This window comes from Oncorhynchus masou, chromosome 6, assembly GCF_036934945.1.
Source record: "Oncorhynchus masou masou isolate Uvic2021 chromosome 6, UVic_Omas_1.1, whole genome shotgun sequence".
Taxonomy (NCBI): Eukaryota; Metazoa; Chordata; class Actinopteri; order Salmoniformes; family Salmonidae; genus Oncorhynchus; species Oncorhynchus masou.
The window spans coordinates 27,049,625-27,075,858 of record NC_088217.1 but is presented as its reverse complement, the minus strand read 5'-3'; the positions used below and the strand labels follow the sequence as shown (position 1 = coordinate 27,075,858).

The 26,234-nt window shown below is 47.3% G+C and overlaps 1 protein-coding gene across 2 annotated transcripts in view; it reads right to left on the bottom strand.

Annotated features, from left to right (window-relative positions):
• Window positions 1–354: 354 nt before the first annotated feature.
• The window catches only part of LOC135541784 (RNA-binding protein Musashi homolog 1-like), a 50,443-nt gene continuing 24,563 nt past the window's right edge, over window positions 355–26,234 (bottom strand). Inside the window, exons 7-14 of one of the 2 annotated variants that reach the window (XM_064968158.1) lie at window positions 23,588–23,636; window positions 5,821–5,903; window positions 5,558–5,675; window positions 5,026–5,106; window positions 4,282–4,338; window positions 3,896–3,952; window positions 3,467–3,621; window positions 355–3,045 (exon numbers count right to left, since the gene is read on the bottom strand). In XM_064968158.1, the coding sequence (XP_064824230.1) occupies window positions 3,007–3,045; window positions 3,467–3,621; window positions 3,896–3,952; window positions 4,282–4,338; window positions 5,026–5,106; window positions 5,558–5,675; window positions 5,821–5,903; window positions 23,588–23,636 (639 nt within the window). In that variant the 3' untranslated portion in view covers window positions 355–3,006. The remainder of the gene's footprint in view (window positions 3,046–3,466; window positions 3,622–3,895; window positions 3,953–4,281; window positions 4,339–5,025; window positions 5,107–5,557; window positions 5,676–5,820; window positions 5,904–23,587; window positions 23,637–26,234) is intronic. The other variant, XM_064968159.1, reaches the window with a different exon arrangement.

Here is a 26,234-nt window from a genome sequence, read left to right as displayed (position 1 = left end):
AAATTGCAACACTGTGACCCAATAACGCATTGTATAACTTGCAATAGGACAACTGTCAAAATACATAAAGGGTATAAAAGCATATATACAAAAATAAACATTCAAGAATGTCTCTCCTTCAATATTTATTTATGTTATACCTACATTTATGGAAGCAGATTCATGCCAAAACAAATACAAATTTAAATCAAAATATTTGTTTTGGTATTAATCTGCTTCCATAAATGTAGGTATAACATAAATAAATATTGAAGGAGAGACATTCTTGAATGTTTATTTTTGTATATATGCTTTTATACCCTTGCTTAGTCTCGAACTCTCAGAAAAACAAACAGAACCACAATCTCAGTGGAATACTTTAAAATAATTTATTAGGAATTGTAAAATTGAAATTTCCAGAGTAGAACAAAATAAGAAATACATATGACAAAACGGGCGGGGAACAGTCCAAATAAAAGTTGAGTTACAGTGTTGGGCAAGACCTTGGAGCTCTAACAACCAAGGCCTTGCCCCTTTCCCGACCCTGAAGAAAGCATCAACACAAACAAACAAAAGAAACACCAGCGTCTTAAAAATCACTGAATCATTATGGTACATGGGGAACGAAATCGTACAAAAGAAAAAAATATATTTTTTTGTTCTGAAAATAAGTCTTAATGCCATGGAATTATCAATACTCATATTGCTATTAATATCATTATTATTTCTAAGGTAAAAAATAACTTATTGCTTTTTGTAAGTTAAAAAGTTACAGTGTTCGTGTCCAGCAGTAGTTTTGTGTAGTGACCCAGCCAGTTGGAAAAGGGCAGTACTAGCCAGTTCAAAATGGGAGATTCTTTTTCATGTTTATTGGAAGACTTCGAGGAAAATGTACAAAATTCATGTGATTTTCATTGAAATAGCTTTGTGACACACTGTCTCCTCCTCCCTTCCAGCTACTGGTCTGTGTATACCTATTTTCTGTACTGACTGGGACAGAGGCCCTATTCTATTTTGATTTATCTAGCCCTAGTCCCTATGTGCAGGGTGTTAGACTAAATGGAACCAGACAAACATATCAGTACCAAAATGGCTTTACCAAAATCAAACAAATGCATCTCAACTGTCAAATATTGCTAGTTCCATACTTCACCTCACTATTTTTTATTTTACCTTTATTTAACTAGGCAAGTCAGTTAAGAACAAATTCTTATTTTCAATGACGGCCTAGGAACAGTGGGTTAACTGCCTGTTCAGGGGCAGAACGACAGATTTGTACCTTGTCAGCTCAGGGATTTGAACTTGCAACCTTTCAGTCCAACGCTCTAACCACTAGGCTACCCTGCCGCCCCATTGTTTGTGTACACGCACTATTATGCGTGTACACAAACACTCACACACACAAACACACTTTCACACATAATGACACACACACTTTCAGAAGTCATCAGAGGACAAATACAACCATGATGTAATAGTATTTTAAGAGTCAATTGCTTTGTTAAGTATGTCCTTCATTTGTTTCTATGGTCCATATGACCCGTACACTGAACACCAAGAAAGAAAGAAAAAACATAATGAAGGAAAATAGCGCAAAATATACCTAAAATAGCACAAAATATATCCCACCAAAAAGCTGTATTAAAACCCACCCAATCCCCCTTAACCCCACCCATGCACCCTCACCATAGCCAATATATAAAAAAACAGGGCCTCGTTTAAGTTTTTCCTTATCCAATCATCTGTTCCAATTCAAGTTCTTCTGAGGGATACGTGGATGTCATGTCCATATAACTAGAATTACTAGAATCCCCATTCAAGTAATTCTATTTTTATGTTCATGTGACGTGATAAGACTGTGCCTTTAAGGGGCCCGATTCAATAGAAACCGGTTACTGGCACAAATCAATAACTCTGTTGTAGCGCTGTATGACAAAATGCAGATTTGGAATTCACACACTACAGTTAATACATGTTTACAGTAAGACACGGAATGAAACTCAACTGCATGTAAATTCAAGCGTGTTCTCTTGTTGTTACTTTTGGATAATCTCTGAAACCAATTTCTAATGAATAGGATCTTATCACTCCGACTTATTTACAAATATCATCTAGTCTTCAACCCTGCTCATGCATGTTGTTGGCCTAAACATTAAACAAATGCTGAGGGCATAGCCACTTTCAAGTAGAAGTTAAAAAGACTTCCAGTTTAAATGGCGCCCGACCGATTAACCTTACCTGCCAATCAAAGTACAACCCCCCCCCTCAAAAACTCTATATACAATATTTTACAGGAAGGAAATAAAATATTCCTTTCAAAACCAATTACGGAAAAAAATACCTTCCCGATTATCATCATTACGTTCAATATTAATAACAATATTACAAATGTTTTGTTTTAAAAACTATCAAAATATACATTTTAGTTTTCTTTTCATGTTTCCTGGGACATCATTTCTTTGTTCTTCAACTGTTTAAAATGAGTTAGGTACTCCTTTTGACAAGGAGACCCAATCCCACACACCATTTCAGTTCTCTCTGCCCCTCTATTCTCCTCGTTCTCTCCATCTCACCTCAGTAACACATTAAAGGGAGGTCAAAGGAGCAGACAATAAATCAAAACATTGTGATTAAATAGAAATTCATCAGATATAAAGTAAAAATACATCTGACAGAATCTGTGTTTGCCATGAGCGCAACCCAGTCGTTCTTTTCACATGTATTTTTCTGTCAGAACAATTTTTTAAAAAGAAACAGCATTGGAATCTAATTAAATAAACCTACGTGAAGGTAAAGAATAGAGGAAGAGACTGAGAAGAGGAAGTGATATTAGTACAGTAATACAAGATACAGGAGCCTAAAATATAAAATATCTTCTTCAGTCGGTGGGTGGATTCAGAGGGAGCCAGGGGTGGGGTTTGACCTGTGGCTGCCAATTGGATTGTGCCATGGGTAGGCACACAGCAGTTTGATTGGCTCGTCAGCAGAAGAAACCTCCTTCCGTGTCCGGTGATTGGCTGAATCTACTTAGTGGTACCCATTGGTAAAGGCTGCGATCAGAGGACCCTGAGAAAGAAGAGAGACACACAGACTATTAGAGAGTGCAGCTGGTAGATATTTTGACATTCAGAAAGGAGATGATTCAACAAAATTGCAAATAGTGCAGTGATTCGTCATTATCGAATAAATCGAATTTTGGCAGCTTTACACTTCCATATTAAACTGGTAAGCAAACCCCTGGTTTCCCCTCGCATCAGATACATGCCATATGCCACCAAGCGGGCTCCTTTAGCTGATTCTTATAGATCCCTCTTTGCGATATTCCAACCCTAGGTTGTATTCATTAGGAACCAAAAGGAACAAAACAGACTGAAGCAAGGAAGGACTTGTCAAATAAGAAATGCTCCTTTTCCATTGCAAATCATTTTGCTATGGTTTGCCCTAATAAACACAACGACCCTGTTCTGTCTCAGTGATAGTGACGTACCCCGAGACCGTGGCCAAATCCTGAGTTGGGGCCAGGACTGGCTGTGCTGAGATAGCTGCTGACTGCTGAGTCCTGACTTGCTGCTGCATACAGGTCAGCCATTGGCCCAGGGCTGCTGGTGCCCAGGTAGCCTGAGTTACGTGACTGGGTGGAACCTGAGAGTGTGAGAGTGTGTGAGAGAGAGAGAGAGAGAGAGAGAGAGAGAGAGAGAGAGAGAGAGAGAGAGAGACAAGGAGAAGGGAGAGAGAGAGAGAGGGAGAGAGAGAGAGGGAGAGAGAGACAGGGAGAAGGGAGGGAGAGAGAGAGGGAGAAAGAGAGAGAGAGGGAGAGAGAGAGACAGGGAGAAGGGAGGGAGAGACAGTCAGTCAGTCACATACATATGGACGACAGACAGACACAAACAGAATGATGAAGGAGAATTATCTTTACCTCTCATAGCAGCTGCTGCTGCCGCTGCCATTGGTCCGTAAGCTGACAGTGGAATGGCTGAGGGACAGAGGAGAGAGGGACAATTTCACAGTGTTTGGCAGTGTGTGAATTTAGTTCACCAAACCATTCATCGTCAGGTAGTTGACAGTTTTAAAGATGGTGAAACCATGCAAAAAATATCCAAGCATTACATTGCTGCGGTCAATTCCATGACCATCAATATTTTTTGTTGTTGCAAAAGTTGTGCTTATATCAAAGTTATTAGGCTTGAACTCTTCCCGATTGGAAAAAGGAGGGCCATTACTAAATTCCGCAACAGGCTAGCACTGTTGCCTTGCAAATAAAGAGAAAGAGAGCTGCTTGTAGATCTTAGAGGAGTCACTGACCTGTGAGCTCAGAGGGGTGGGGTGATGTCAGAAGGGGGGTCCTCTCTAAATGGAATTCTAGAACAGAAATGTCAAGAGAGCGCTTTTTTAATACAAACACCATCCATGTGGCTACCGACACACACACACACACACACACACACACACACACACACACACACACACACACACACACACACACACACACACACACACACACACACACACACACACACACACACACACACACACACACACACACACAAGCAGGCACATAGGAGAACACACACAAGAAAGCAATTTACAGTGAAGAGACTACAGGGGAGGAGGGTGGTAGGGAAAAAGGAGAGGAAGCAAGAGCCGTGAGGGGAGAGTGGACATGAAAGAAGGAGAAAATTAGGCGATGGGGAGGGAGATAGAGGTACAGCACATTTCAACAGATTGCAAGATTACTTTTACCATGAGAGGGGAGGGGAAATGGAGAAGAGGACCGGGAAGAGGAGGATGAGAAATCCTAAATACAACTCTCTGAAATCTACAAGCAGCCAGATACTCTGCTATATGTGCTTATATATGGAGTATAAAGTGTAGGTGTGTGTGTATATGTTTATCAACTAACATAAAAATAACATCAATATGTTTGGATCACTAGGCCAATGCATTGTTTCCTAGGCAGATCTTTGGATGAATAACAGACTCAAGTCGTCTGTACATCTGTAACTCAACCTCTCCATGAATCAATGTGACAGAGAGTGATGTTCATACCAGGGAACTGGTAGGTGTATCCAGGAGCGATGCCAGGGTAGCTGCGGCTAGCGTACGTAGCTGCTTGGAAGCCTGGGTAGCCTGCGAAGAGAGAGACAAATAAATACCCATCATTATATGGCTGAACACAGCTGAAGGAGATGAAATTGCATTCATATTAGACCTCATGTAGCATGTAGCAACTAGCACTACAACTCTGTACCAATGCTGTTGCCATAACTGTAGGTGGAGCAAGAGACAATGATTTCACTGTGGGCCATGGCTTACTTGAGTTCCACTGAAACACTTTCTCCCTCTACCTCTCCCATCTATTTAGCCCTGCTCTCCGGTACTGGTCCTGAACTCATAAAGCTTCTTTAAGTAGGAGTGTTGATCTAGGATCAGGTCTCCCCGGGTATATCATGTAAATCGTATTCATTGTGAATTCAAAACACAAAACTAGATCAGCACCCCTACTCAGAGACGCTTTGTGAATATGGTTCCAGTGTTTAGTGGTGGCAACATGACTGTGTTATTGATGTCCTGTTCTTACTCAGCATTCCGATCCCCAGCATGAAAGCGTCCACGCCGTAGGGCATAATCCTGGCACGACCTCGAGCCGTACCCGTCGGTGACATCACTTCCTTGGGCTGGGCTTTCTTGCACTCCACCTGGAGAGGAAAGCTAATACTTTTAGATATTCTGCACAAAGACACACACTCCTCGCCATAAACACTGGCACACACACACACTCGCACATACACATTCTGTACATGTTGTCCACATACACACTGTACATGTTGTCCACATACATACCATTTTGTTGTTGATTTCGTGGAAGTGGATCTCACACACTTTTTCCACCATGTCTTCATTCTCAAAGGTCACAAAGCCGAAACCTGGGGGGGGACAGGAACGCGAGGAAAGAAAGTTAATGATTGGGACACAGCCCCTTTAATGCTCACTTTTCGGGCTAGTAACCGAAAGGTTGTTAGATCGAATCCCTGAGCTGACAAGGTAAAAATCTGTCGTTCTGCCCCCTGAAAATGTCAGTTAACCCACTGTTCGTAAGCCATTGTAAATAATAATTTGTTCTTAACTGACTTGCCTTGGTAAATAAAGGTAAAAAAATCTATATATACCCTTCCTTTCTCCTTCAAAGCATGTTTAATTTGCTTTCAACTATTCAATCCCTTTCAGATGAAAGAACAAATAGGTATCGGAGACTACATCAAAGTATTGAGACTCACCTGGTCTCGACCCCTTTTCCCTCTCTCTCCCTACCCCATTACGGACAGATCGGAATTAAGGGGGGGGGGGGGCTGGTCCAACTCAAAGTGGCATTAAAGAAAAAATGCGCCTCCCTCCCCAAAGTTCCAACATTTTTCACATGACCCTACCTTTGTACTGGGGATTTTGCACCAACCGGTTTCTGTGCCAGTGCACCACACAACCAAAAACAAAGCATACCGACTTAGAGCTATTCAATATAATGGTTTGTGTTTTCAACAATAAATAGACTATGTCAATCTCAACAAACAGAAAATACACATCCCTCCCTACCATGTAGGCTTACTCAGTATCGAAGGCTTGACAATCTCCGAATGGCAGAAGTCTCTTTCCATTTATCAAATATGCACAGTTTGGCTTGATTGCTTGATTGATTTTATTTCTCAGTTTAAAAAAATAGTTTTTTACACAAAGTGACCAGGATTGCACAATAAAGTTGGGGACTTACTCCCATTGTGGTCCCTATTTTTTGACATAAATACATATACAATTACAGAGGTACATACACATTACAGAGAAACAGACAAATTACAGAGACAGAGACGAAAAAATGAGGGAGGAGTTTAAGTACAGTTCTTACAAGCCTGTTTGTCTGGTAGCTTATTCTTTAGATGTTTGGGGCTGCAGGTGAACCATGTGCAGGCATAATCAAAGTGAAACTGGACTAGCACCCTTGCCAGAGTCTTTAGGGTGCCTATAGCTAGGTTTCCATCCAACTGACGACAACTTTTCATGTGAATATTCTAAATCTTCCAAAAAACAATATGCCATTTCAGTTTCCTTTAGGAAAATTTGGCGCTGGACAACATGACTGGGAAGATATTAATTTACTGGACATTTGAGAAATGTAATGGACATCCATATGCATTCAGATACAAACTGCTGCAGCCAGCGCCATCAATAAACAAGGGATGTTGGCCAAATGAGCCACATTTACTTGTCCTTAAAAACAGCCTATAACAAATGACAAAAACATAATTCCATGTGTTTCGATGTGTAGAATATGTAAAACTTTCCAGCCTAAAACTTAACAGGTTTTGTTTAGGCTACTTTTCTAAAACAATAATTGTCGACCTCATGGTTCAGCTGTCAGAGATTTGAGCACTAAATGTATCAGGGCATTGCATGCAAAGGCCTATAGGCTTAGGTGTCCACTGTATGATATTAATATTTTTATAAATATATACTACACGTCTCAAAAAAAATAAAGCTAACACTTAAACAACACAATGTAACTCCAAGTCAATCACACTTCTGTGAAATCAAACTGTCCACTTAGGAAGCAACACTGATTGACAATAAATTCCACATGCTGTTGTGCAATAAAGGAGTGGTTCTACAGGTGATAACCACAGAACACTTCTCAGTTCCTATGCTTCCTGGCTGATGTTTTGGTCACTTTTGAATGCTGGCGGTGTTTTCACTCTAGTGGTAGCATGAGACTGAGTCTACAACCCACACAAGTGGCTCAGGTAGTGCAGCTCATCCAGGATGACACATCAATGCGAGCTGTGGCAAGAAGGTTTGCTGTGTCTGTCAGCGTAGTGTCCAGAGCATGGAGGCGCTACCAGGAGACAGGCCAGTACATCAGGAGACGTGGAGGAGGCCCTAGGAGGGCAACAACCCAGCAGCAGGATCACTACCTCCGCCTTTGTGCAAGGAGGAGCACTGCCAGAGCCCTGCAAAATGACCTCCAGCAGGCCACAAATGTGCATGTGTCTGCTCAAACGGTCAGAAACAGACTCCATGAGGGTGGTATGAGGGCCCGACGTCCACAGGTGGGGGTTGTGCTTACAGCCCAACACCGTGCAGGACGTTTGGCATTTGCCAGAGAACACCAAGATTGGCAAATTCGCCACTGGCGCCCTGTGCTCTTCACAGATGAAAGCAGGTTCACACTGAGCACATGTGACAGACGTGACAGTCTGGAGACGCCGTGGAGAACGTTCTGCTGCCTGCAACATCCTCCAGCATGACCGGTTTGGCGATGGGTCAGTCATGGTGTGGGGTGGCATTTCTTTGGGGGGCCGCACAACCCTCCATGTGCTCGCCAGAGGTAGCCTGACTGCCATTAGGTACCGAAATGAGATCCTCAGACCCCTTGTGAGACCATATGCTGGTGCGGTTGGCCCTGGGTTCCTCCTAATGCAAGACAATGCTAGATCTCATGTGGCTGGAGTGTGTCAGCAGTTCCTGCAAGAGGAAGGCATTGATGCTATGGACTGGCCCGCCCGTTCCCCAGACCTGAATCCAATTGAGCACATCTGGGACATCATGTCTCGCTCCATCCACCAACGCCACGTTGCATCACAGACTGTCCAGGAGTTGTCGGATGCTTTAGTCCAGGTCTGGGAGGAGATCCCTCAGGAGACCACCCGCCACCTCATCAGGAGCATGCCCAGGCGTTGTAGGGAGGTCATACAGGCACGTGGAGGCCACACACACTACTGAGCCTCATTTTGACTTGTTTTAAGGACATTACATCAAAGTTGGATCAGCCTGTAGTGTGGTTTTCCACTTTAATTTTGAGTGTGACTCCAAATCCAGGGTTGATAAATTTGATTTCCATTGATAATTTTTGTGTGTTTTTTTGTCAGCACATTCAACTATGTAAAGAAAAAAGTATTTAATAAGAACATTTCATTCATTCAGATCTAGGATGTGTTATTTTAGTGTTCCCTTTATTTTTTTAGCAGTGTATATACTATATACATACATATATATGCATATATATATATACATATATATGTGTATGTACAGTGGGGCAAAAAAAGTATGTACAGCCACCAATTGTGCAAGTTCTCCCACTAAAAAAGATGAGAGAGGCCTGTAGTTTTCATCATAGGTACACTTCAACTTTGATCATGTGGACTGGGATATGTTCCGCATAGCGTCGAACAACAACATTGATGAATACGCTGATTCGGTGAGCGAGTTTATTTGCAAGTGCATCGGTGATGTTGTACCCACAGCATCTATTAAAACATTCCCCAACCAGAAACCGTGGATTGATGGCAGTATTTGCACAAAACTGAAAGCGCGAACCACTGCTTTTAATCACGGAAAAGTGACCGGAAACATGACTGAATACAAACAGTGTAGCTATTCCCTCCGCAAGGCAATCAAACAAGCTAAGAGTCAGTAGAGAGACAAAGCAGAGTCGCAATTCAACGGCTCAGACACGAAAGGCATGTGGCAGGGTCTACAGTCAATCACGGACTACAAAAGAAAAAACATCCCCATCGCGGACCACGATGTCTTGCTCCCAGACAGACTAAACAACTTCTTTGCTCGCTTTGAGGAAAATACAGTGACACTGACATGGCCCGCTACCAAAACCTGCAGGCTCTCATTCACTGCAGCCAACGTGAGTAAAACATTTAAACGTGTTGACCCTCGCAAGGCTGCAGGCCCAGACGGCATCCCCGGCCGCGTCCTCAAAGCATGCGCAGACCAGCTGGCTGGAGTGTTTAAGGACATATTCAATCAATCCTTATCCCAGTCTGCTGTTCCCACATGCTTCAAGAGGGCCACCATTGTTCCTGATCCCAAGAAAGCTAAGGTAACTGAGCTAAATGACTACCGCCCGTAGCACTCACTTCCTTCATCATGAAGTGCTTTGAGAGACTAGTCAAGGGCCATATCACCTCCACCCAACCTGACACCCTAGACCAACTCCAATTTGCTTTTTGCCCCAATAGGTCCACAGGCGACACAATCGCAATCACACTGCCCTAACCCAACTGGACAAGAGGAATACCTATGTAAGAATGCTGTTCATCGACTACTGCTCAGCATTTAACACCATAGTACCCTCCAAACTCCTCATTAAGCTCGAGACCCTGGGTCTCGACCCCGCCCTGTGCAACTGGGTCCTGGACTTCCTGACGCGCCGCCCCCAGGTGGTGAGGGTAGGTAACATATCCACCCCGTTGATCCTCAACGCTGGGGCCCCACAAGGGTGTTTTCTCAGCCCTCTCCTGTACTCCCTGTTCACCCACGACTGCGTGGCCATGCACGCCTCCAACTCAATCATCAAGTTTGCACTACAGTGGTATGCTTGATTACCAACAACGACGAGACGGCCTACAGGGAGGAGGTGAGGGCCCTCGGAGTGTGGTGTCAGGAAAATAACCTCACACTCAATACCAACTAAACAAAGGAGATGATCGTGGACTTCAGGAAACAGCAGAGGGAGCAGCCCCTTATCCACATCGATGGGACAGGAGTGGAGAGGGTGGAAAGCTTTAAGTTCCTCGGCGTACACATCACGGACAAACTGAAATGGTCCACCCACACAGACAGCGTGGTGAGGAAGGTGCAGCAGCGCCTCTTCAACCTCAGGAGGCTGACGAAATTTGGCTTGTCACCAAAAACACTCACAAACTTTTACAGATGCACAATCGAGAGCATCCTGTCGGCCGTATCATCGCCTGGTACAGCAACTGTTCCGCCCATAACTGTAAGGCTCTCCAGAGGGTAGTGAGGTCTGCACAATGCATCACCGGGGGCAAACTACCTGCCCTCCAGGACACCTACACCACCCGATGTCACAGGAAGGCCAAAAAGATCATCAAGGACAACAACCACCCGAGCCACTGCCTGTTCACCCCGCTATCATCCAGAAGGCGAGGTCAGTACAGGTGCATTAAAGCGGGGACCGAGAGACTGAAAAACAGCTTCTATCTCAAGGCCATCAGACTGTTAAACAGCCATGACTAACATTGACTGGCTGCTGCCAACATACTGACTCAGCTCTAGCTACTTTAATAATGGAAAAATTGATGGAATAAATGTATCACTAACCACATATGTTTACATACCCTACATTACTCATCTCATATGTATATACTCTACTCTATACCATCTACTGCATCTTGCCTAAATATATATATATATATATATATATATATACACACACAATTGAAGTCGGAAGTTTACATACACCTTAGCCAAATACATTCAAACTCAGTTTTTCACAATTCCTGACATTTACTCCTAGTAAAAATTCCCTGTCTTAGGTCAGTCAGGATCACTACTTTATTTTAAGAATGTGAAATGTCAGAATAATAATTTTATTTCAAAAGATTTATTTCAGCTTTTATTTCTTTCACCACATTCCTAGTGGGTCAGAAGTTTACATACACTCAATTAGTATTTGGTAGCATTGCCTTTAAATTGTTTAACTTGGGTCAAACGTTTCGGGTAGCCCTCCACAAACTTCCCACAATAAGTTGGTTGAATTTTGGCCATTCCTCCTGACAGAGCTGGTGTAACTGAGTCAGGCTTGTAGGCCTCTTTGCTCGCACACACTTTTTCAGTTCTGCCCACACATTTTCTATAGGGTTGAGGTCAGGGCTTTGTGATGGCCACTCCAATACCTTGACTTTATTTTCCTTAAGACATTTTTGTCACAACTTTGGAAGTATGCTTGGGGTCATTGTCCATTTGGAAGCACCATTTGCGACGAAACTTTAACTTCCTGGCTGATGTTGCTTCAATAAATTCACATAATTTTCCCACCTCAAGATGCCATGTATTTTGTGAAGTGCACCAGACACTCCTTCAGCAAAACACCCCCACAACATGATCCTGCCACCCTCGTGCTTCACGGTTGGGATGGTGTTCATCAGACCAGAGGACATTTCTCCAGAAAGTACGATCTTTGTCCCTATGTGCAGTTGCAAACCGTTGTCTTGTTTTCATGACGGTTTTGGAGCAGTGGCTTCTTCCTTGCTAAGTGGCCATTCAAGTTATGTCGATATAGGACTTGTTTTACTGTGGATATAGATAATTTTGAACCTGTTTCCTCCAGCATCTTCACAGGGTCTTTCGCTGTTGTTCTGGGATTGATTTGCACTTTTCGCACCAAAGTACGTTCATTTTTTATTTAATTATTTCACCTTTATTGAACCAGGTAAGCTAGTTGAGAACAAGTTCTCATTTGCAACTGTGACCTGGCCAAGATAAAGCATAGCAGTTCGACACATACAACAACACAGAGTTACACATGGAATGAAGAAAAAATACAGTCTATAATACAGTAGAAAAAAAGAAAACAAAGTCTATATACAGTTAGTGCAAATTAGTTCAAATAAGGAAGTGAAGGCAATAAATAGGCCATGGTGGCGAAGTAATTACAATATGGCAATTAAACACTGGAATGGTAGATGTGCAAAAGATGGATGTGCAAGTAGAGATACTGTGGTGCAAAAGGAGCAAAATAAATAAATACAGTATGGGGATGAGGTAGATAGATGGGCTGTATACAGATGGGCTATGAACAGGTGCAGTGATCTGTGAGCTGCTCTGACAGCTGGTTCTTAAAGCTAGTGAGGGAGATGGGAATCTCCCGCTTCAGTGATTTTTGCAGTTCGTTCCAGTCGGTGGCAGCAGAGAACTGGAAGGAAAGGTCACCAAAGGAGGAATTGGCTTTGGGGGAGACCGGTGAGATATACCTGCTGGAGCGCGTGCTACGAGTGGGTGCTGCTATGGTGACCAGCGAGCTGAGATAGGGCGGGGCTTTACCTAGCAGAGACTTGTAGATAACCTGTAGCCCGTGGGTTTGGCGACGAGAATGAAGCGAGGGCCAGCCAACGAGAGCGTACAGGTCGCAGTGGTGAGTAGTGTATGGGGCTTTGGTGGCAAAACGGATGGCACTGTGATAGACTACATCCAGTTTGCTGAGTAGAGTGTTGGGGGCTATTTTATAGATGACATCGCCGAAGTCAAGGATCGGTAGGATGGTCAGTTTTACGAGGGTATGTTTGGCAGCATGAGTGAAGGATGCTTTGTTGCGATATAGGAAGCCGATTCTAGATGTAATTTTGAATTGGAGATGCTTAATGTGAGTCTGGAAGGAAAGTTTACAGTCTAGCCAGACACCTAGGTATTTGTAGTTATCCACGTATTCTAAGTCAGAGCCGTCCAGAGTAGTGATGCTGGATGGGCGGGCAGGTGCGGGCATTGATCGGTTGAATAGTATGCATTTAGTTTTATTTGCGTTTAAGAGCAGTTGGAGGCCACGGAAGGAGAGTCATATTAGTAGGTTAACACAGTGTCCAAAGAAGGGCCAGTAGTATACAGAATGGTGCCGTCTGCGTAGAGGTGGATCAGAGAATCACCAGCAGCAAGAGCGACATCATTTATGTATACAGAGAAGAGAGTCGGCCCGAGATTTGAACCATGTGGCACCCCATAGAGAATGCCAGAGGTCCGGACAACAGGCCCTCCGATTTGACACACTGAGCTCTATCAGAGAAGTAGTTTGTGAACCAGTCGAGGCAGTCATTTGAGAAACCAAGGGTGTTGAGTCTGCCAATAAGAATGTGGTGATTGACAGAGTCGAAAGCCTTGGCCAGGTCGATGAATACAGCTGCACAGAAATGTCTCTTATCGATGGCGGTTATGATATTGTTAAGGACCTTGAGCGTGGCTGAGGTGCACCCATGACCAGCTCGGAAACCAGATTGAAGAGAAGGAGGTACGATGTGATTCAAAATGGTCAGTAATCTGTTTGTTAACTTGGCTTTCGAAGACCATAGAGATGCAGGGTAGGATAGATATAGGTCTGTAGCAGTTTGGGTCTGGAGTGTCTCCCCCTTTGAAGAGGGGGATGACCGCGGCAGCTTTCCAATCTTTGGGAATCTCAGACGATATGAAAGAGGTTGAACAGGCTAGTAATAGGGGTTGCAACAATTTCGGCAGATAATTTTAGAAAGAGAGGGTCCAGATTGTCGAGCCCGGCTGATTTGTAGGGGTCCAGATTTTGCAGCTCTTTCAGAACATCAGCTATCTGGATATGGGTGAAGGAGAAATGGTGGGGGCTTGGGCGGATTGCTGTGGAGGGTGCTGGGCAGTTGACCGGGGTAGGGGAAGCTAGGTGGAAAGCATGGGCAGCCGTAGAAAAATGCTTATTGAAATTTTCAATTATAGTGGATTTGTCGGTTGTAACAGTGTTTCCTAGCCTCAGAGCAGTGGGTATCTGGGAAGAGGTGCTATTATTCTCCATGGATTTTACAGTGTCCCAGAACTTTTTTGAGTTTGTAATGCAGGATGCAAATTTCTGTTTAAAAAAGCTAGTCCTAGCTTTCCTAACTGCCTTTGTGTAATGGTTCCTAACTTCCCTGAAAAGTTGCATATCAGGGGGGCTATTCGATGCTAATGCAGAACGCCACAGGATGTTTTTGTGCTGGTCAAGGGCAGACAGGTCTGGAGTGAACCAAGGGCTTATCTATTCCTGGTTCTACATTTTTTGAACGGGGCATGTGTCACGAATACCACCGAAGGTGGCTCCCCTTCCTGCTCGGGTGGTGCTCGGCGGTCGTCGTCGCCGGTCTATTAGCTGCCACCGATCCCTTTTTCCTTTTCGTTTGTTTTTGTCTAACTGTTTTCACCTGTTCCTTGTTGGGGTTTTGGGATGGGTGTGATTTAAGTTCGTTTTGCCCGCTGGTGTTTGTGTGGGCTTGTTGGTTGTTATGTTTGGTGATGTATCATGTTTTGGTTTTGGTTTTTTTCGCTGTCCAGTTTGCGTCTAGGTTTTGGGTTGGTTTAGCGCCAGTGTTTTGGGCATTCACACATGTTTTGGACCTGTTACGATTTGAAGGACATTAAAGCGATTTCCCATTCATTTCACTCTCTGCATCTGACTCCTCACTCATTTCACTCACCCGTCGTTACAGAAGCCCGCAACCACCAGATGGAGTCAGCAGGAGCAGCGACAACCCCTCTCCCTATGATGGAGGAGAGAGTCCTTCATCATACGCCCATTCTCCATCGCATCGGATCAGCAATAGATCAAATGATGGAGAGGATGGATCGTTGGGAGAGGAGTGGTCTCCCTACTACCCCACCTACACTCCCACCAACAACTCTACCATCTCCTCCAGCAGGATCCGGTGCCAGCGCTCTGCGCATCATGCCTCCAAGGGAGTACGATGGAGCAGCGGCGGGGTGCCAGAGATTTCTGCTAAAACCAGAGCTCTACTTGGCCACCGTTCGGCCTGCTCCTTCAGACGAGGAGAGCGTGAGTGTTCTCGTCTCCTGCCTGACGGGTAGGGCCCTGGAGTGGGCCAACGCCATTTGGAACGTGCCCGAATCAGCGAGGAGCCACTACCTGGAGTTCACCCGCCATTTCCGGGCTGTGTTTGATCATCCTCCGGAGGGCCGAGTGGCAGGTGAGAGGTTGTTCCATCTACGGGCAGGGGACGAGGAGCGAGCAGGACTTTGCATTGGATTTCCGGACTTTGGCCGCTGGAGCTGGGTGGACCGACAGGGCCCTGAAAGACCATTATAGGTGTAGCCTAAGAGAGGACGTCCACAGGGAGCTGGCTTGTCGGGACACTACGCTCAGCTTGGATGAGCTGATCGACATGTCTATCCGGCTAGACCATCTGCTGGCTGTTCGCGGATGTTCTGAAAGGGTCCTGTCAGTTCCACCACCTGCACCCCCCCCACCCCTCCCCACTCCAATCCCGCTGGAGCTAGGAGGGGCTGCGTCTAGGGAGACCGGAGGAGGAGGCTCCTCCTGTACCCATCGTGGCCGGAGAGGGCACACTTCCGGTCAGTGCTGGAGGAGTCCATCCGGGAGTCAAGAGAGCAGGCGGAACACTCCTCGGTCACCCCAGGTGAGTCAGCACCACACTCTCCCAGAGCTTCCTGTTGGACACATGTTTTTGTTAACCTGTTTCCTTAAGTTTTTCCCCTCTCTCCAGCATAAGGCGCTAGTTGATTCAGGCGCAGCGGGGAATTCTATAGATCGCGGACTCGCTCAGAGGTTGAGGATTCCGTTAGTTAAGGTAGACCCCACCCCTTCCCCGTGCACTCCTTAGATAGTCGACCGTTAGGGTCAGGGAGGCCATGATTCCTCTGGAGATGATTACGCAGGGGATCATAAGGAAAGGATTAGTCTGTTCCTTATCGATTCACCTGCGTTTCCGGTGGTACTGGGGATTCCCTGGCTGGCTATTCACAATCCTAAACTTTCGTGGAGTCAGGGAGCTCTCCAGGGGTGGTCTGATGAGTGTTCAGGCAGGTGTTTAGGAGTTTCCCTCGGTGCGACAACAGTGGAGAGTTCAGACCAGGTGTCCACCGTGCGCATTCCTGCTGAGTATGCCGATTTGGCTATCGCCTTCAGTAAGAAGAAGGCGACCCTATTACCACCCCATCGACAGGGGGATTGCGTGATAAACCTCCAGGTAAACGCTGCACTCCCCAGGAGTCACGTGTATATGTTGTCCCAGGAGGAGACGTTGGCTATGGAGACATATGTCACGGAGGCTCTGGGACAGGGGTAAATTCGGCCCTCCATGTCACCCATCTCCTCAAGTTTCTTTTTCGTGAAGAAAAAGGAGGGTGGTTTGCGTCCATGTATTGATTATCGAGGTCTAAATTCCATCACTGTGGGTTTTAGTTACCCACTACCTCTAATAGCTACGTGGTGGAATCATTTCACGGGGCTCGATTTTTCACGAAACTGGATCTCAGCAGCGCGTATAATCTGGTGCATATTCGGATGGGAGATGAGTGGGAAACCGCATTTAGTTCCACATCTGGCCATTATGAGTACCTTGTCATGCCGTATGGGTTAAAGAATGCTCCAGCCATCTTTCAATCCTTCGTTGATGAGATTCTCAGAGACCTGCACGGACAGGGTGTAGTGGTGTATATTGACGACATCTTGATTTACTCTGCTACACACGGCGAGCATGTGTCTCTGGTGCGCAAGGTTCTTGGGCGACTGCTGGAGCATGACCTGTATGTGAAGGCAGAGAAATGTGAATTTTCCAAACGAGCCGTTTCCTTCCTGGGTTATCGCATTTCCACCCCGGGGGTGGTAATGGAGGGTGATCGCGTCAAGGCCGTGCGTAATTGGCCGACTCCCACCACGGTAAAGGAGGTGCAGCGGTTCTTAGGGTTTGCCAATTACTACCGGAGGTTTATCCAGGGCTTTGGCCAGGTGGCTGCCCCTATTACCTCACTGCTGAAGGGGGGGCCGGTGCGTTTGCAGTGGTCAGCAGAGGCGGACGGAGCGTTCCGCCGTTTGAAGGCGCTGTTCACCAAAGCGCCAGTGTTGGCATATCCGGACCCTTCTTTGGCATTTATAGTTGAGGTGGACGCATCCGAGGCTGGGGTTGGAGCTGTGCTCTCCCAGCGCTTGGGTGGGTACGCCACCGAAGCTCCGCCCCTGTGCTTTTTTTTCAAGGAAGCTCGGGCCAGCGAAGCGGAATTATGATGTGGGGGATAGGGAGTTGTTGGCCATGGTTAAGGCTCTGAAGGTGTGGAGACACTGGCTTGAGGGGGCTAAGATCCCTTTTCTCATCTGGACTGACCATCGTATCCTGGAGTATATCCGATCAGCTAGGAGACTGAATCCTCGTCAGGCAAGGTGGGCCATTTCGTATCGACCAGGTTCCCTCAAGACTAAGGCCGATGCGCTGTCCCGCCTACCTAAACGACACTGATGACCGGTCCATCGATCCTACTCCCATCATTCCGGCTGCCAAGCTGGTAGCACCGGTAGTATGGGAGGTGGACAAGGACATTGAGCGTGCACTAAGGGAGGAACCTGCGCCTCCACAGTGCCCGGAGGGTCTGTTCGTGATCAATTGATTCGATGGGCACATAGTCTACCCTCATCAGGTCACCCGGGTATTTCGAGGACGGTGCGAAGTCTTAGAGGGAAGTACTGGTGGCCTACCTTGGTGAGAGACGTGCGATTCTATGTCTCCTCCTGTTCGGTATGCACTCAGAGTAAGGCTCCTAGACATTTGCCACGAGGGAAATTACAACCCCTCCCCGTTCCACAACGGGCGTGGTCCCATCTATCGGTGGATTTTCATACGGATCTTCCCCTGTCTCAGGGGAACACGACGATCCTGGTCGTTGTGGATCGGTTCTCTAAGTCCTGCCGTCTTATCCCGTTGCCTGGACTCCCTACAGCCCTGCAGACTGCGGAAGCACTATTCACCCATGTCTTTCGGCACTACGGGGTGCCCGAGGATATCGTTTCTGATCGAGGTTCCCAGTTTACGTCCAGAGTATGGAAGGCGTTTATGGAGCGGCTGGGGGTCTCGGTCAGCCTGACCTCGGGTTATCACCCGGAGAGTAATGGGCAGGTGGAGAGAGTGAACCAGGAGGTGGGTAGGTTTCTGCAGTCGTATTGCCAGGACCGGCCAGGGGAGTGGGCGAGATACATCCCCTGGGCAGAAATGGCCCAGAACTCACTAAGCCACTCCTCTACCAACATGTCACCGTTTGAGTGCGTGTTGGGGTACCAGCCGGTTCTGGCACCATAGCATCAGAGCCAGACTGAGGCTCCTGCGGCGGAGGAGTGGGTTCAGCACTCTAAGGAGACCTGGAGAGCCGTCCAGGAGTCATTGCGTCAGGCGAGTGGACGGCAGAAGAAGAGCGCTGACCGTCACCGCAGTGAGACCCCCGTGTTTGCACCGGGGGACAGGGTCTGGCTCTTGACCCGAAACCCGCTCCTCCGCCTGCCCTGCTGGAAGCTGGGTCCGCAGTGTGTAGGGCCATTTAAAGTCCTGAGGAGAATAAACAAGGTGTGTTATCGATTGTTACTCCCTTCGTATTATCGTATTAACCCCTCGTTTCATGTGTCTCTCCTCAGGCCGGTGGTAGCTGGTCCCATGCAGGTAAGTGAGGTGCCGGAGGTCCCTCCGCCCTCTCTGGACATCGAGGACTCCAGACGCTGGGTGAGGGGCCTGCAGTACCTCATGGACTGGGAGGGGTACGGGCCAGAGGAGAGGTGCTGGGTCCCGGTGGGGGATATATTGGATCCCACTATACTAAGGGAGTTCCTTCGCCTCCATCCGGATCGCCTGCGCCTCGCCCCCCGGGTCGTCCCCAAGGCCGGTGTTGGTGCGCTGCGGGAGCCGCGCGTCAGGGGGGGGTACTGTCACGAATACCACCGAAGGTGGCTCCCCTTCCTGCTCGGGTGGTGCTCGGCGGTCGTCGTCGCCGGTCTATTAGCTGCCACCGATCCCCTTTCCTTTTCGTTTGTTTTTGTCTAATTGTTTTCACCTGTTCCTTGTTGGGGTTTTGGGATGGGTGTGATTTAAGTTCGTTTTGCCCGCTGGTGTTTGTGCGGGATTGTTGGTTGTTACGTTTGGTGATGTATCGTGTTTTGGTTTTGGGGTTTTTCGTTGTCCAGTGTGCGTCTAGGTTTTGGGTTGGTTTAGCGCCAGTGTTTTGGGCATTCACCCATGTTTTGGACCTGTTACGATTTGAAGGACATTAAAGCGTTTTCCCCTTCATTTTGCTCTCTGCATCTGACTCCTCACTCATTTCACTCAACCGTCGTTACAGCATGCCTATTTAAGATGCTGAGGAAGGCACTTTTAAAGAATAACCAGGCATCCTCTACTGTCGGGATGAGGTCAATGTCATTCCAGGATATCCCGGCCAGGTCGATTAGAAAGGCCTGCTCGCAGAAGTGTTTTAGGGAGCGTTTGACAGTGATGAGGGTGGTTGTTTGCTCGCAGACCCATTACGGATGCAGGCAATGAGGCAGTGATCTCTGAGATCTTGGTTGAAAACAGCAGAGGTGTATTTAGAGGGTGAGTTAGTTAGGATGATATCTATGAGGGTGCCCGTGTTTACGGATTTGGGGTTATATCTGGTAGGTTCATTGATAAGTTGTGTGAGATTGAGGGCATCAAGCTTAGATTGTAGGTTGGCCGTGGTGTTAAGCATGTCCCAGTTTAGGTCACCTAGCAGCACAAGCTCAGAAGATAGATGGGGAGCAATCAAATCACATATGGTGTTGAGGTGGAGGCAGAGGGAGGTCTATAGCAAGCAGCAACGGTAAGAGACTTGTTTCTGGAAAGGGTCATTTTTAGAAGTAGAAGCTCAAATTGTTTGGGTACAGATCTGGATAATAAGACAGAACTCTGTAGGTGATATCTGCAGTAAATTGCAACACCGCCCCCTTTGGCAGTTCTATCTTGTCTGAAAATTTTATAGTTAGGAATGGAAATTTCAAGGTTTTTGGTGGTCTTCCTAAGCCAGGATTCAGACACGGCTAGGACATCCGGATTGGTGGAGTGTGATAGGGCAGTGAATAAAACAAACTTAGGGAGGAGGCTTCTAAAGTTAACATGCATGAAACCAAGGCTTTTACGGTTGCAGAAGTCAACAAATGAGAGAGCCTAGGGGATGGGAGTGGAGGTTGACACTGCAGGGCCTGGATTACCCTCTACATCACCAGAGGAACAGAGGAGGAGTAGGATAAGTGTACGGCTAAAGGCTAACAGAACTGGACGCCTAGTATGTTCAGAACAGAGAGTAAAAGGAGCAGATTTCTGGGCACGGTAGAATATATTCAAGGCATAATGTACAGACAAAGGTATAGTAGGATGTGAATACAGTGGGGGTAAACCTGTGCATATAGTGACAATGAAAGAGATATTATCTCTAGAAATAGCATTTAAACCAGGTGATGTCACTGCGTGTGTGGGAGGTGGAACTAAATTGTTAGCCGAGGTGTGTAGAGCAGTGCTAGAGGCTCTAAAGTGATATAAAACAATAGTTACAAACCAGAACAGCAATCGACACGGCATAGTGACGTTAGGGAAAGGCATGCGTAGCCGGGTGATCATACAAGTCCAGTGCGTGGCTTTAAGCAGCTAGCGGCACAGGGCTAGCAGGGTAACAGAAAGGCCTTAGAGGGATGACGGAGGACAGTCTGTTGTGGCCCCCTCGTGCAGTTACATCAGCGGACGGATCGGCAGGGCTCCGTTTGGTAAACCAGGCCAATTGGCAAAATATGTACAGTGGCCGAAGGGGTCGTTAGCTGCTATAATTCCAGGTGGGGATTTTTTTTATCATAATGAAAATGTTTTTAAAAAATAGGTTCAGAGCTTGTGGTAGGAATCCGGAGATATAGAAGAATAAGTCCGACTAGCTCTGGTTTGAGTCGCGCTGTACAGACTGGCGAGAGTTGTCCGGGATAAAGGTAGCTGATGACCGGTAGCAAAGGATAACTGACTGCTAGCTAGTGGTTTCGGAATGGATTCGATGGGCCTCGTAAGCCAACAGTCTGTTGTGCTCTCGACAGCTAGCATTCAGGGGACGCTAGCTGCGAAGGTCGGAAGGTGAGAGGGTTCAGAGCTTGCGATAGGAATCCGGGGATATGGAGAGAAAAATAGGTCCGGTATGCTCTGGTTGAATCACGGTGTACAAACTGGCGAGAGCTTTCCCGAGCTAGGGGTTAGCTGATGACCGTTAGCTGGCTAGATTATGTTGGAGAGATTCCAGTAATAGAGGCAGAGAAAAATACTTTAGAGAAAAAGCGGGTCCACACCACATTGGGTGAGGCGGGTTGCAGGAGAGTATTTTGAAGTAAGGGTTTAGAAAAATATAAAAAGATATGCAAAGAAAAATATATAAAAATATATATGCATGGGACACGACAAGACGAAGGACAAATACGTCTGACTGCTACGCCATCTTGGATTGATCTAGGAGACAGAACGAACGTGTCTTCTTCCTGAGCGGTGTGACGGCTGTGTGGCCCCATGGTGTTTATACATGCGTACAATTGTTTGTACAGATGAACGTGGTACCTTCGGGCGTTTGGAAATGGTCCGGAACCTCCGGCGACAGTCCCCAGTCTGGAACCTCCGGCGACGGTCCCCGGTCTGGAACCTCCTGTGACGGTCCCCAGTCTGGAACCTCTGGCGATGGTCCCCGGTCTGGAACCTCCGGCGACGGTCCCTGGTCCGGAACCTCCTGCGACGGTCCGGAACCTCCGGCAACGGACCACGGCCCGGAACCTCATGCGATGTTCTACGGTCCGGAACCTCCAGCGATGGTCCATGGTCCGGAACCTCCAGCGAGGATCAACGGTCCAGAGAGTCCAGGTACGGTATCCAGTTCCGCTCCAGGGCAGGACCCTTCCTCTGTGCCGGTGCCCAGTTCAGGCACGTTGTCCAGTCCCGCTCCATGGCAGGAGCCTTCCTCTGTGCCGATGCCCAGTCCCGGCATGGTGTCCAGCCCCGCTCCAAGGCTGGAGCCTTCCTCTGCGCCGGTGCCCCATCCAGGCACGGTGTCCAGTCCCATTCCATGGCAGGAGCCTTCCTCTGCACCGGTGCCCAGTTCAGGCACGGTGTCTAGCCCCGCACCAAGGACGGAGCCTTCCTCTGCTCCGATGACCAATACAGGCACGGTGTCCAGCCCTGCTCCAAGGCCGGAGCCTTCCTCTGCTCCGATGACCAATACAGGCACGGTGTCCAGCTCCGCTCCAAGGCCGGAGCCTTCCTCTGCGACGATGACCAGTACAGGCACGGTGTCCAGCCCTGCTCCAAGGTCGAAGCCTTCCTCTGCGCCGATGACCAGTCCAGGCACAGCGTCCAACCCAGCTCCCGGGCCAGAGTCCTCCTCTGCGTTCAGCCCGGCTCCATGGTCGGATCCGGGGTCTGGGAGGGGGGCTACGACCTGCCCCGGAGCCGCCACCGACACTAGTCACCCCCCCCTAACCACCTTTTTTGACCGGAGTCCGCACCTTTGAAGGGGGGGGGGGCTTGTTTCTCTATGGTGTAGTAGGTCAGGGCGTGACTAGGGGGTATTCTAGTTTATCATTTCTATGTTGTGTTCTACTTTATATTTTCTGTTGGTATGATTCCCAATTAGAGGCAGCTGGTAATCATTGTTTCTAATTGGGGATCATATTTAAGTAGATATTTCTCCCACCTGCGTTTGTGGGAAATTGTTTTGTGTTTTGCCTGTGCACCACGTAGTCACGTTTAGTTGTTCGTTTATTCATTTATTTGTTTTTGCTTTATGTTTCACTTTTCAATACAAATGTGGAACTCAACATCCGCTGCGCCTTGGTCCCGTTCTTACAACAACCGTGACACATGGGAACAGTGTTTAAACCCCTTACAATGAAGATCTGTGAAGTGATTTGGATTTTTACAAATTATCTTTGAAAGACAGGGTCCTGAAAAGGGGACGTTTCTTTTTTTGCTGAGTTTATTGATATATATATATGTGTGTGTGTGTGTGTGTGACATGGCGCATGTGTCTCTTTTATAAAGCACATAACCATGTGTGTGAGGTGTATACTTTTGTTTCACAGTAGATTCGTTTAAGACTCACCAAAAATCTCTGTGGGATTCTGTGTGACCCTGATTTAGCCCACTGCAGTAAAATGTTAATTGTGTGTGTGTGTGTGTGTGTGTGTGTGTGTGTGTGTGTGTGTGTGTGTGTGTGTGTGTGTGTGTGTGTGTGTGTGTGTGTGTGTGTGTGTGTGTGGGCTGGTGTTTCGTGGCAATACCTCTGTGTCTGTTGGTGGTTTTGTCGAACATGAGCATGGCATCATCAACCTATGAGAGACAGAGAGACACAAACAGTTCACAAACACAAACCGACTCCACAGAGCTGCAGGACAGCAACACAAATTATGAGAAAACAAAAAGATAACTACTTTAAACATTGGAATGAATCAACAACAAAAACATAGCAAACTGGAATGTTATTTGGCCCAAACAGAGAGTACACAGTGGCAGAATATCTGACCACTGTGACTGACCCAAAATGAAGGAAAGCTTTGACTATGTACAGACTCAGTGAGCATAGCCTTGCTATTGAGAGAGGCTGCCATGGGCAGACCTGGCTCTCAAGAGAACATAGGCTGTGTGCCCATTGCCTACTAAATGAGTTGGAAACAGAGCTGCACTTCCTAACCTCCTGACAAATGTATAGAGATACATATTTCCCTCAGATTACATAGACCCACAAAGAATTTTAAAACAAATCCAATATTGATAAACTCCTATTTCTATTAGGTTAAATACCACAGAGTGCCACCACAGCAACAATATTTCCCAAACTGTTACAACATAGCCAATAATATAACAATGTCTATATTCTTTTAAAATGTTTGTGAGTGAAATGTTTACAGTTAATTTCTGATTGTTTATTTCCCTTTTTGTTGATTGTCTATTCCATTTGCTTTGGCAATGTAAACACATTTCCCATGCCATTAAAACCGTTTAACTTAATTGAGAGAGATGAGCTTGGACACCACGCATGCACGCGCACACACGCACAGGCCATTACACAGCATGGGGCTTCATTGTCCCTCCTTCAGGGCCTGTCCTTTGGAGCAAGAGAGGAGAGGGGGCCAACAGATGGAGACAGTGGAAGGGAGCAGGGGGGTGACAGGTGACAAAGGAGGAGAAAGAAGGGGGGACAGGGGAAAGAAGGGGGGGGGTAAAGAGAAAAGCGGAGAATAAGAAGAGACAGGAAAAGGAGGTCCCATCTCTGTGAAGTTAAAAAGTTGCTGTTTAACTCACTCCCAAAGTTCCACACTCTTAGAAAAAAAAGTGCTATCTAGAACCATAAAATGGTTATTCGGCTGTCCACATAGGAGAACCCTTTGAAGAACCCATTTTGGTTCAGTGTGCACCCCCTTTGGTTCAAGGTAGAACCTCTTTGGTTTGAGGCAGAACACTTTTGGGTTTCATAAAGAACCCTTTACCCAGAAGAGAGACCAAATGTCACGCCCTGGTCGAAATATATTCTGTTTGTCTTCATTTATTTGGTCAGGCAAGGGTGTGACATGGGTTTATTGTGGTGTGTTTTGTCTTGGGGTTTTGTGGGGTGTTGGGTGTGTGGCTTAGTGGGGTTATCTAGCAAGGTCTATGGCTGTCTGGAGTGGTTCTCAATCAGAGGCAGGTGTTTATCATTGTCTCTGATTGGGAACCATATTTAGGCAGCCATATTCTTTGAGTATTTTGTTGGTGATTGTTCCTGTCTCTGTGTTTGTTGTCACCAGATAGGCTGTATAGGTTTTCACGTTCCGTTTTGTTGTTTTGTATTGTTCGTTCGTTCTTCGGCATTAAACATGTATCAAAGATACCACACTGCATTTTGGTCCGCTTCTCCTTCACCAGACGAGAACCGTTACAGAATCACCCACCACAACGGGACCAAGCAGCGTGGTAACAGGCAACAGCAACAGCAACAAAGAGAGGAATGGACATGGGAGGACAAATTGTTCGGGGAAGGACCCTGGGATCAGCCTGGAGAATATTGCTGCCCCAAAGAAGAACTGGAGGCGGAGAAAGCTGAGAGGTGCTGGTATGAGGCAGCACGGCGACGCAGATGGAAGCCTGCGAGTCAGCCCCAAAAATTTCTTGAGGGGGGCTCACAGGGAGTATGGCGATGCTAAGTCGGAGAACTACGCCAACTTCCTCTGATTACCGGGGGGCTAGAGAGACTGGGCAGGCACCGTGTTATGCTGTGGTGCGCACGGTGTCTCCTGTGCGGGTGCATAGCCCGGTGCGGTATATTCCAGCTCCGTGTATCGGCCGGGCTAGATTGAGCGTCGAGCCAAATGCCATGAAGCCGGCTCTACGCATCTGGTCCCCAGTGCGTCTCCTTGGGCCGGCTTACATGGCACCAGTGTCCCCGGTTCGCCTGCATAGCCCAGTGCGGGCTATTCCACCTCGCCGCACTGGCAGAGCGACCGGGAGTATTCAACCAGGTAAGGTTGGGCAGGCTCGGTGCTCAAGAGCTCCAGTGCGCCTGCACGGTCCGGTCTACCCAGTACCACCTCCACACACCAGCCCTCCGGTGGCAGCTCCCCGCACCAGGCTTCCTGTGCGTGTCCTCGGCCCAGTACCACCAGTGCCAGCACCACGCATCAGGCCTACAGTGTGCCTCGCCTCTCCAGCGCTGCCGGAGTCTCCCGCCTGTTCAGCGCTGCCCGAGCCTTCCTCCTCTCCTGCGCTGCCGGAGTCTCCTGCCTGTTCAGCGCTGCCAGAGCCTTCCTCCCCTACAGCGCTGCTGGAGTCTCCTGCCTGTTCAGCGCAGCCAGAGCTGCCAGCCTGCATGGAGCAGCCAGAGCTGCCAGTCTGCATGGAGCAGCCAGAGCTGCCAGTCTGCATGAAGCAGCCAGAGCTGCCAGTCTGCATGGA